Source organism: Chiloscyllium plagiosum, unplaced genomic scaffold, assembly GCF_037043375.1.
Source record: "Chiloscyllium plagiosum isolate Xiang-an unplaced genomic scaffold, Cpla_swu_hap1 HiC_scaffold_14, whole genome shotgun sequence".
Lineage (NCBI taxonomy): Eukaryota > Metazoa > Chordata > Chondrichthyes > Orectolobiformes > Hemiscylliidae > Chiloscyllium > Chiloscyllium plagiosum.
The window spans coordinates 29717923-29730814 of NW_028270152.1; the positions used below are offsets into that span (position 1 = coordinate 29717923).

General features: G+C 41.0%; 1 protein-coding gene across 1 annotated transcript in view; it reads left to right on the forward strand.

The window, feature by feature from the left end:
• Positions 1 to 1031: 1031 nt before the first annotated feature.
• syn2b (synapsin IIb) overlaps positions 1032 to 12892 on the forward strand; it is a 412919-nt gene continuing 401058 nt past the window's right edge. The window contains exon 1 of the mRNA XM_043707946.2: positions 1032 to 2020. Within this exon, the coding sequence (XP_043563881.2) occupies positions 1725 to 2020 (296 nt within the window). The 5' untranslated portion in view covers positions 1032 to 1724. The remainder of the gene's footprint in view (positions 2021 to 12892) is intronic.

Sequence of the window (12892 nt, forward strand, 5' to 3'; positions counted from 1 at the left end):
AGAAGAAATAATATAATAGGAATATTTCAAGTTATTCACCAAGAATTGCTTATTGAATATTTTGTCAACTGTCAAAAAAAATCATAATTCTGGATAACTGCCACTGAATACATGTTGGAAATGTAATAACCATTGATAGAGGCCTGACATAATCCTGAAAAGCTATTGTAATTTCAATGGAAGGCATTGGCAAACAATTCAAATTGGTTGCATAAATTTGCTCTTAAGTTAACAGACTTTATTAAAATATTGTGCATTGCCAATAAAAAAAATTGGTGTGATCTTTTTTTCTCTTTGTTTTACAAACCTCTATAATACCAGCATCACCCCAGATTTTCAAGCCCCCATACTTTATAATTATGTTGGATTCTGCAAACTGAATTTTCAAGGGAAGTTTCACATACACAAAATACCTGTGTTTTCTCATCCACAATAATTTTTGCAACCTGAGAGGGCTCCTCACACTTCCAGGCTTTCAGTACAAATGTGACAAGGTTGCAGTGGTTTGCTTCATTCAGAAAACACAGGGAACAAGCCCCCTTCTCTGGATGTGTACACTTCTGCAATTCTACTTCATAATGTTAAATTGTGTGTTGGTTATAGAAAATAATCTGGCAGGAATCGTAGGGTAGAACACACAGTGAGGAGTCAAACAGCAAGCAATTTATCAACATCATTAGTTATCAAAAACTCTACAACAGGGGAAGATCTGACGACAAAAACATGACAGGAGCTACATATCACTGCATCACATTTTCCTATTTACTCGCTCCCAAAGTGTTAAATCACTGTTTTCTATGGTGACAAAAATGAACATGAAATTCCAAAAGCAAATTACTTATTATTTTCATATTTATTTGGGAACATTTATACAAGTCTAAACTCTGACCTGTTCTGAAGCTGAATGATTGTGTAGTATGCTTGAAAGGATAATTATTAAAGAACAAAAATTTTTAAAATGCTCTTTGACTATATTTAATGGATTATTCATCTATTGATTACTGTAACATAAGGGCATTGCAGAGAAAACATATTATTGAAATCTTACTGGTAAAATAATGCAATTTAGCTGTGCCTGAGAATAACCTTTGGAACGAAATTCAAAGGCGTTGCATATTGAGAGGTTGCTGAGTGCATTTGTTAGCCACGGTTATTGGAAAGCTATAAATAAAACACATTGTGGCACATCTGTTTGTCCAGTGACGATATACATATAAATTTAATCTGTTCAGCTTTCTTTAATGCCCTGCAACTAAAAAGCAGGACTAAAAAGTCAGCAAGAAGTGTGGTCTATGTCCCACCTTTTATCTGAATATTTATGCAGGGGATTGACTGGCTGCCATGTGACAACTCCATGCCACCTATAACATTCAAGAGCACATCACTCGGAGCGTTCTGGATCGTGACAGAGGATGCAGTTTGCATTTGACTGCTAATCAGGCAGTGGCTGGGTCTGAGCAAGGCTTCAGTCAAGGAAGGCAGAGGAGAGCAAAGGCATCGGCTCTGTGACTACAGGCTCAGCAGCTGTGCCAGGGAAACGTCAGCATATGTGCGGATCTGATTCTCCAGCTGAGCACGCTTGACAGACACAGATATAAAGACATCGCACAGGAGCTTGCTCATTACGCAGGTTCGCTTCTGAAACTCCCCTGTCCAACTGCTTGGCGCCCAGCCTTTCTGTTTTTTTTTTGGTGCTCCAGGTTCCACCGTAAGATTCTGCACAAATGATGAACTTTCTGCGCCGGAGGCTCTCTGACAGCAGCTTTATTGCTAATTTGCCAAATGGATACATGACTGACCTGCAGCGTCCAGATCCCCCTCAGCCCCCTCCGCCGGTTTCCCCCACCCCAGAAAGGAGGCAGTCGAGCCAGTCTACCGGAAGCAGCTTCTTCAGCTCCATCTCAAATGCTGTCAAGCAAACTACGGCTGCTGCGGCTGCCGGATTGGTGGAGCAAACATCCACCGGCGCTGCCAAGAAAGCCAAAATTCTCCTCGTCATTGATGAACCTCACACCGACTGGTAGGTACCCCTGGGTCTGATCGTTCAAGGCAGCTTAGCACAACGTCGTGAGCAGTGTTCCCTGCTAAGCAATAGCGCAACAAAAAAGCACTCACTAAAATTGTATTCTTGGAGAAATAGCTTCAGTGTCATTGAAAAATACATGTCTGCGTTTGAAATATCGTTACAAGGCTTAATAAATGCTCTATTTTTGGACACATAATAAATGTAAAGGCAGTTGTAGATTCTCAATAAATTGTATCTATTTCCTTTTTATTGAGATAAGACTAGGACTGGGGGGTGGGGAAGCAGTGGTTTACTTGAGTTTTCAGTAACAAGCGGTTTGTACTTGCTGCTTTCTTCCTTTTTAATATTGATTGCTGTGGAGGAATACTCCAGACGGAGGAGGGGATATACCCAAAGTGCTCCTGTAACTCTCATGAGTCTTTACAACCTTCCACACTGCACTGCAGAGCAACAAGCCTGTGTTTTCCAGCTCTCTGAACCATACTTCCCCTACAAGGCAGCAGTCACAATATGAAAAAAAACATTTTATTTTGGCCGAAACATTACACACTGTTAGATGACTATTACATCAATACACACAAAGCTCTTATTTAACATAAGCACTTCATATCTGGCAATGGTATTTCACTCCAAGGCCGGGATTTCCCTCTTCATTGTATAGGTGTCTTGTCAAGAAAGATCAATGCAAAACAAAAATTGTTCAAGTGATCTCTGAGCTGAAGCAGCATTCTAGAAAGCCACAGACACTCATTTGTTTTTGAAAGCAAACATATTTTTAAGTGACATTTATTGTTAGCTTGAACTGAAATAATAAAATTAAGTGTATATCACAAATTAGCTTTTGCTGCATGCTGTCCAGCCACAATTGCTTGACAATATCAGTATTGTAATGTTTTATTAGAGATTGAAGCATTTGTGGTAGATCTCTCCTTTTCATTATGCTAATCAGTTCTCCACTCCTATTTATTGGGAATGTTTCTCAGTTGCTGCTCACCTTTCTGGCCCAGTGTCTTTGTGCCCTCCTGTATTTGAGTTGTTATGTTGCCATGACACCTCTTGCCCTGTTGTGAATGATGAGTAGACTGCACCTGCACAGATGTTGTGTTATACCCATTCTTCCATTACATCATTTCCAAATAATTGAACTAATGTTACATTGAGGCTGATAAGCCCTCAGTCTTGTTACTTAAATGGAATTTCCATCATGGCAACCAATGCTTAATTAAATGAACAATTTGATTTGGACCACTGTCATTCTATGGATTCTTAAAACAAGCAAATAATGATATACAATTAGTCAGTTAATTATAAAATTTATAGATATTGCTAACAGAGGTGTTTGTCACGAAAACTTTGTTTTGATATAACTGACTTTTAGAAGGTTCTTTTTAAACATCAATACATTTATTGTGATGTAAGATAATTCATTTTCAAAATGCCTATTATACACTTTAAAAAGGTGGATTGTTCTGAGTATAAAATGCCAGATAACCTGACCATTTTCCTCCATACACAAACATTGACGGAATTTGAGTCTACCTTAAGAATTTAATCATGGCAGGGAACTTAAAAAAAAATAATTTCACTGTCAGATAATGTGGGAGCTTATATTTTGTTTTTGCTATTCTTGTTGACTGCAAAATCAATATGTTGTTGCTTAGGTTTCAGAAAGTGTTAATCTGGATACAATGCATTTCAGTTTTTGCTCATCCACACATTTATGTTTACTGATGTGTGAGTATTAAATGCAATAGAACATTACAGGGACAATGTCAGATTCCTCACAGAGACTTTGATTTATTAAGTTTTATATTAATTTCATATGTATTTCTTTTATGACATTGCTGAGTCAGTTCCTCATCATTATACAGTAATACCGGACTTTATATCTACAAATGTAATTCATTAACCAGCTCAAAGGTGGTATGATTCTCAAATGATTGTGGATAATTGTTTAAAATAATTGTATCACATTCCTGTTCACTGCAGCATTATTGGGTGGAATTAATCAATTTTGACTGAGAAAACTTATCAATACATAACAGGCAAAGTTGTTCTGAAAAATAAATTTTAGTGCAAGATTATAACCAATATACAAATGTGATTTACCTAAATGAAGAAAAGTAAAATCAATTTACGCTAACGTTCAAGAAGAAAAATGAAAAACAATAAATTATAAATTACTGTTGAATAAATTGGTATTTTCGATTAATCAAGTATGTTAATGGCGCACAATCTGCTTTTGGACCCCTGATTATAATTTAATGAATGAACTGTTACAGTAAATATAAGAATATGTTTCCCTTGGATTCTCTCTTGCTTCTCCCGAGCTACAAAATGCAATTGCCCAGTTACAAAGTGTATGAAGGTTACGATAGTCTTCTGACCTTATATAGTTGCATAATAATTGAAACTAAGCTTGTGTATCTTTGTTATTTGCAAATTCTAAGTTGTGAAGTTTCTTTTTACTTATGAAGTAAAACATATATTAATACTCATCTGTGAGATGTAGATGCTGCAGGTAAGGTTGATGTTTATTACACCTCCCTGATTGCCCTTGAGAAGATTGTTCTTTTTGATCCACTGCAGTCCTTTTATTGAAGGTACTCCCACAGTGCAGTGTTACAGGCAGTTCCAGGATGTTAGTTTCATAACACCACAGAAGTCTATTGCACATAAAAAGCCCTTCAGCCCATTACGTCTGCACCAGTCAAAAACAACCACCTAACTATTCTACTCTCATTTTCTGCCACTTTGCCAATATATGCCTTGGCATTGCAAGTGCCTGTCTAAATACTTCTTAAAGTAGATCCTGGAATGATGAAGAAACATCAACACAAGTTTATGTTAGATAGTGTGTGATTTGCAGTGAAACCTGGAGATTATGGTGTTTCCATTCATCTGCTGCCCTTGTCATTCGAGACAATAGAGCTCAAGGGTTTGGGAAGTACCGCTAAAGATGACCTTCTGAACTGGAAATTGTACATGCAGACGGTAATCATATCAGTGGTGCATAGAGTGAATGTTTTAAGCTGATGGATGGGGTGTCAATTAGGTAGACTGCTTTATTCTAGGTCATGTTGAATTTGTTGAATATTGTTGCAGCTGCCCAATCCAGGCAGGTAAGGAACATTCCACCACACTTCTGATTTGTTGAGTGTTGAAGGAGAGGGGTTCAGAATGAAAGAAGTGAGTCATTTTACCACAGAACACCTAGCCTTTTGTCTGCTCTAGCAGACGTAGAGCATAAGCTTATAGGAGTCTGAGCAATGCAGGCTTTATCGAGATGTGAGGCAGAGTCAGACAGGAAGTCTGGAAAGGTCCATCTCTAGGTTGAGTTCATCTTGCTCTGTATTACAGTAAATGCTTTTCATAAACGGTGAGGTGAGATTTGTGCTAGGCATCAGCAAGATGCCAATTGATGGTGATTACCAAATGTTAGATACCTTATTAGGTACCACAACTTGCCTCATTAATATTCACCCTTCCATCTTAGCAAGCAATCTAAATGTCAGAGAAATCTGGCAAAGAAGCCAGAGTGTATACTTGGCAGATTCAGCTTGCTGCTTGCTCCAGATACCTTCCATTATTGGACAGGAGTCAACATCATCTTAGGGAATGGTACATGGGCACCAGCCAAATGCACTCCTCCTCCATGACCATTGGCAATGGAACCAATCAACCGATCATGAGCATACTGGCATTTATACTACGACCAGCAATGTGTTCTGGACACACAGACTTGCATTGCAGGGTACACCAACTAGCATTGTGCGACTGCACTGAGGACACTAAGAGGGAAGGAAACAGCTCATTGACAGGACCAAGCTGTATTGTAGGGATGCTTGCTTGCTTTCTTAGTACTTGCTCACTTTGTGCCAATCAACATGCTCACACATCCCTACCTTTGCTGCGTCCATGGAGACAGCCAGGTGGTCACATGACTCACTGCACTGGGCAATGAGAACTGTTATGTCTCTTATATTTGCTTGTAGCTCCTGTTCCTCCCTGTGCGTATGGATGAAGTCCCTGATTGCCAACACCACAGAATTGTCTCCTGCCTGGGGCTGAGCCTGGTCTCTGACAGTGTTCTGAGTGCCAACTCCTTGGCCATGTCTTCCCTGGCAAGCTGTAGAGCTCTTGCAGGGAAGTGCTCATCACATTGTATACCCACCCTCTCTGTGCCTGCACTTCCCACCAAGGTGTCAGTATCAACCTGGTGGGGAGTCAGCCTTGCTGATTTTTCCCCTGAAGCTTCAGTACTCTTGTCTTCAGAGGATGAGGAGGGTGATTCTTCCATAGCTAGATAGTCTGACAGAATTTGCAAGACAAAAAAGAGAGAAGGCGATGCAGCCAATCTTAAGAAATGATATGCAATGACTGAAAGTGACACTGGGCGCTAATGGAAGCGTAGCAGTGGAATAAGGAGTTGTGCTTAGTCATTAGGTGGTTTAGGAGTGGTATTGGTCTGTGAGGGCATGAATTCTCTCTTCATGGGGGCGAGAACATTGACGTCAGGTGCCCTCCAGCCATATGGGCCTGTCCTGTCATGAGTTGTCTTCTCCTGTAATGAGGAACAGGGGGAAATTAGTGACATTACAGTGGGTGACATAGTTATTAGTGCTGGTGCATGTTGAGGAAAGATGGGACAGAGATAGGTGAAAGAGACACAATGCAAGCAGGACAGATAATTAATGATGTGAGTTGTTAAGATGCAGTGAGAAATCCAACTGGACCTTTGTTATTAGGGACCCTCAAAAAAAACACTGACAAATCTCTGGATTAGCCAAAAACAAAACGTAATGGGCTACATGTTCTCAGGGTCTGAGTGATGTGGCTGTGGTGAGATGAGTACTAAAATTGGGCAAAATGTTCAGTGGACCCTATCTCAATGTTGAGATCATCTCGTTAAATCTTGGATTATTTTCTCAAGCAGTGTGGTGAGATTCTCTCAAGGCAATGATGAGTTCCCAGTTGACTCTCATTATTGCTTAGCCTCACTTTATCAATGGTCCAGTCTTTGGTCAGAGGATCACAGCGCAGTAAGTGATGACACCCCCTTGCTTACAGTTCTGGTCACCACACTACTAGAAGGATGTGGATGCTTTGGAGAGTGTGCAGAAAAGGTTTACCACGATGTTGCCTGTTATGGGGCATTGTAGCTATGAAGAGAGGTTGGATAGGCTGGGTTTGTTTTCACTGGCACACAGGAGATTGAGGGGCAAGCTGATAGAAGTTTGTGAATTGCACAGATAGAGTGGAAAGTGAGGCTTTTTCCAGAATGGAGGGGTCAATTACTCGGGGACACAGGTTCAACGTGTGGGGGAGATGTTTAAAAAAAATGTGCAAAGCAGGTTTTTCTCACAAAGATTGGTGAGTGCCTGGAACACATTGCCAGAGGTGGTGGTGGAAGCAGACACAATAGCAGCATTCAACAAAATCCTCTGCTGAAAAGGGGCAAGGATCCAACCAACAGACTGATTCAAATTTCACCTTCCTGCCCCACTGCTGCTAACAGTGACTATTGGCCATTGATTGACATGCCTTTATCATGCCTTAATTTGATGCCTGGTTATCATATTCTCCAGTGTTTCTCTTCTCTAAATTCAAAACATGCATATCATTTTTAAGCTAGGATGTTGTCTGATTATTTTAATTGAGGCATTCAATAATACATGATGTTAAAACAATTAACCAGGTTTATGAATTCAGCTTTGACCAATCCATTGTGTCTATCTCTTAAATAATTTCTTGTACTTAATAATCACATCAAGCTTTTAAATTTAGATTTTTTTTTAGATTTGAAAATTATCCATAATGTACAAGAGTTCTCTGGCACTATCCTTAGAGCAGGAGGTCATTCAACCCCTCAATATTATTCTGCCATGACTGTGGCTGATTTACATTCATCTGCCTTGCTCTAATATCTCCTAATACTTTGACCTAACAGTAAAGTATCAGTCTCAGTTCTGAGCATTTTAGCTGACCTGGCGTTCACATTCTTTTGAGGAATGAATGTTGAATTTCCATGATAATCTTTTTTAAAGATGCACTTTCACTCTTGAAAGATCTAGCTCTAGTTTTAAAATTATGGCATCTTGTACCAGAGTTCCAACCATCAGAGGAAACAATTATATTTAGCCTCCCAAATTCCTTCAACATTTTAAATAGGTGAATTAAATCAACACACTTCCTTTTACTGAAGGCAAGTCTACATGACATATTCTACCCTTTCATAACTTAACCTTCCAAACGTTGGTACATTTCTGAATTACTCATGCACCCCTTCCATACATTTAATGAAGTTTGGAGCTCAAATTAAATGCAATATTCTAGATGGGGGTCATATTAAAGTTGTAAGTAACATCCTCAGTGACTGTGGTAAAAGTAAACTCTTCATTCTTGTATGATGTGAATGGTTTACCACTATCATCATGCAACAACTCTCCACTGTCATCTGGCTGTTTATGATCAATGTGCTGCCTCTCCGTGATAGCAAGCAAAAGCACAGCCTTCGTTTAAACATGTACTCTGACAGCCAGCTCAATCTCACCACCACTTCTCTCAATTCTTCAATGTTGTTAAATTATCAGGCTACTTATCCAACTTCCAGTGCTGGATGAGCAAACATTTCTTCAAATTAAATATTGGGAAGAGTGAAGACTAACTACTGAATGCTTTTAGGAGAAAGTGAAGATTGCAGATGCTGGAGGTCAGAGCTGAAAATGTGTTGCTGGAAAAGCGCAGCAGATCAGGCAGCATCCAAGGAACAGGAGAATCGACGATTCGGGCATAAGCCCTTCTTCAGGAATCCTTCTGTGCAGAGGAGATGACCTGGGGTGTGCAGTGAGAGAGGGACTCACTGAAATCCTTGTAGAGGGAGGAAGAGAGCTTCTTCAAGGAAGGCATCCTTGTAAGAGGATTCGCAGTAGGTTAAAATCTTCGGGGAGAAAGTGAGGACTGCAGATGCTGGAGATAAGAGCTGAAAATGTGTTGCTGGAAAAGCGCAGCAGGTCAGGCAGCATCCAAGGAACAGGAGAATCGACGTTTTGGGCATAAGCCCTTCTTTAGGAATCCTGAAGAAGGGCTTATGCCCGAAACGTCGATTCTCCTGTTCCTTGGATGCTGCTTGACCTACTGAATGCTTTTAGTCTTGGCTCAAAGTTCCTTTTTAATTACTGACTCTATCCACCTTCCTGCCAACACAGGCAAATAAGTCACATAAGCTTCAGACCTTATATTCATGGCATTTATCTAGACACCCGTAATATCATTCACCATTGCTCCTGCCTCAGCTCCTCCATGCCTTAACACTAATTCAATGCACTCCTAGTTGGTCTCCCACATTCTACTCTCTGTAAATGAGGTCATCTAGACCTTTTGCTTACAACAAGTCTTGATCCCCTATCACTTCTATGCTCGGCGATTTAGTTAGCTCCTCACCCAGCACCATCTTGATTTTGAAATTGTCATTCACATTTTCAAATCACTCTGCATCCTAGCTCTTTACAATCTCCTCCAGCCCCACAACTCAGAGGTATCTGTGCTTCTCTGCAGACTCTTTTTGTGCATTCCCAATCATAATTGCTCTGCTATTAGTGGTCGTGTCTTCAGTTGTCCAAACTCTAGAAAACCCCTCCCTCCCCCTTTGTGTACCAGAGCTCATGTTCCTACTTTAACACCTTTTTGAAAACCCACCTTTTTCACCAAACCTTTGGACATCTGATCTGATATCTCCTCATGGAGCTCAGCATCACACATTGTTTGATGATGGTACGGTCAAAGCCTTGGAATAGTAATTACATTAAAACACTATTTAGATAAAGGTGGTCATTGTCGATACAGACTCTGCAGCTGAAAAATAGATTTTTTTTTCCCTCTTGAATTCCAGGGCACTTAATTTTAAAGCAAAATTTATTTCAATTTAGAGATGATGGTGAGCAACTACAGTGATTGTCTGAGAAAGGGCAACATGTGCCCATCCACTTAAACTGCTGCCACTCACATGGAGCTGGAGCTCATCATTTGGACTGATTGGAGTGAGGGAAAACTGTCAACGTTGAGTGACTCCTTGAAACCTTTTTCCACGTGCAGCAAGAAGGACATCTGTCTGTTCAAGCAGGAGCACAGTTAGACCCTACTCTTTGAAATATTATATTCCATCTTAAGAGACCACAGTGGACTTGCATATGAACGTTAAAGCAAATAAAGGGAAGCAATGCCACAGGTCTCTCGAAAATCCAGACTACCACAGCCAATTTCCAGTTTTGTCTTGTTTTCTCATTCATACTCACATAGGTGGGCAGACCACCATGTGAATATCTCTCACAAGCTGTATCCAGTACTGGGAGCTCTTTTAACAGCTGTTTAAAACCAACAGTTTACGATTTTTTCCAATTCCGTCATTTTAAATATGGAAAAGTAGCCTGACAGTTCTCTCAGTGGATCAGAACAAGCCATCAGCTCAGAGAACTCTGTACAGAATCCCTTTCACAAAATGTTTTCAACACTGAGACAGAGATCAAAGGGTGCAGTCACAATGAGACTGTAGGAGATTACAAGTGCTACATGAGGGCTGGCGCCTCCTTCCAGCCCACATCGCCCAAGAAAAGGATCATTGCATATCTGAGCATGTTGCAGAATATTTGCAGTTCAAGGTGAGAGGATTCAATTCCATGTCCCTGTGCAGCCTAGTGGAACTTGCATTTGCTTTACATTTTATGCCTACAGGTGAAGATTTTACCTTCATCTGTGATTATTTCTGCTTCACAGAGAAGGCTACCTTTAATCTACAATGACCAATGACATAGTCTTGTTTGTTTTGAGACCAACATTTGTACCTCACACAGTTGGACTCTGCACACATTTCACATACACAATGTTATGATTACAGATCCCTTCAGCCTGTACGCTGCAAGTACATGATTGATACAGTTGCCCCTTGAAGGGCTTCCCATCTCTCAGAAGTGGATCTGATGTGTGGAACAGAAAGAAGACACTAACTCTGCCCACTCTGCGTCTGGTCACAGCCATTTTCCATTTGAAGTTCGCTTCTCGAAATCAATTACATTTGGAAGGCAACACTGGTTATATTTGGTACAATGAGGTTCATAGTCAGCCTGATAGTCAAGGTATCCCCTACCCTACCACAACCCATCTCCATTACCCCTTGGTCAGCATGTCACTACCAATCCCACGCATGTTTCTCCATACCACCTGGAATTACAACTGCTGTTCTCAACCTCCAAGCTCAGTCCCTACAGTTTAGTCCTACCCGCTGTTGTGCTGCACGCAGCTCCCCCACCCCATCAAGGCCGCAGTGGTTGTGACCACCTGATTAATTCTACACCCGCCTAGCAGATCTCCATGTCCTATTGTCTCCCCCCACTTCCTGACTTCACCGTCATGGACGGTGATCACACAATGCCCTTGACTTACAGAAGTGTGAACTCCGCTGGCTGATGGAAGACCACCTCTACATGATTGAGGATAGCATTCCTTCGACTTTTGATGCGTGTGCATCAAACAGCCATGCCATGTGTTTGCCATGAGATGGCTGGCGCATGCTGTATGTGTGAGATTGACATGGGATAGTGCTGTATTGCCACATGCCCACCCCCTTGTCTGATTACTGCTGACAATCATGACAAGCTGCTGGGCTGCCTGTTTGAGCTAACCTGCATGGCAAGTTGGTTTTAAAGATGCAGCTGAGGGTCAAAGTGCCAATAGGCAAGCCAGCGTATCTGTGAGCATTGAAGAAGGCACATAATGAGTGAGGGATAAGAAAGGTATGATTAGTCCTGAGGTGCTCCCTGAGCCAGCCCATGAGATGGGCTACTGTCTCTCTGCACAAAGTATCTTGGCAGCAGCATTGCAATGAAAGATAGCAGTGTAATCTGAAGTGCAACACTGAGGTGTCAAAACATAAGGAAATTGGATTGGAGATACATCATGAAGATATGGGGTGAGGCTGGTACATATTGGATGCCAATGTCTACGGATGGGCTATGTGTGCAGTCACTGCCCCATAACCTGTCCTGAGATGATAATATGTGGTGCCCAGGATGGAAGTCCAAAGGAGCAAGTGGTGAGTGCAAGTCATAGGTATCTGCTGTGACTTTTTATGTCACCATCTAGTTTCTGTCCCAGTGGATGGGAGATCAGAAACTGTATAATAACGAAATGAGATTCAGTGATATTGAGATAATTTGTGCTAATACATACAAATAGGCCTCTTGCCGCCCACTAGCAAGAATCTCATCTTGCCATTGAAACTCCTTGTTGGAAAGCTCACCCAATTTTCCCAACTTTCTCGGCATGGGCTGTGTAGATTCCATTTACAGTTGTTTTGTCATTGGCCATTAGATGTGACATGGTCTACAGGAACAATTGGCAGCTTAATAACAAATTAATTTTGCTGCAATGTCAATTTATTCCTCAACCATAGGCAAACAAGGTTCTTTGAAAGCAATCTCCTAATTTTATAATATCTTCTCTGAGATGGTAATCAAGGATGTAACATCAATTTCAGGGTATTGTGACCAAATTCAACAACTGGATCTGGATATAGGTTTGTTCACTGAGCTGGAAGGTTCATTTCCAGACGTTTCGTCACCCTACTAGGTAACATCTTCAGTGGGCCTCAGGCAAAGCACTGTACATGATTCCTGCTTTCTATTTATATGTTTGGGTTTCTTTGGGTTGTTGTCACTTCCTCTGGTGATGTCATTCACTTTTTCTCAGGGGGTGGTAGATGGGGTCTAATTTGATGTGTTTGTTGGTACAGTTCTGGTTGGAATGCCATGCCTCGAGGAATTCTCATACGTGTCTCTGTTTGGCTTGTCCTAAGATGGATGTGTTGTCCCA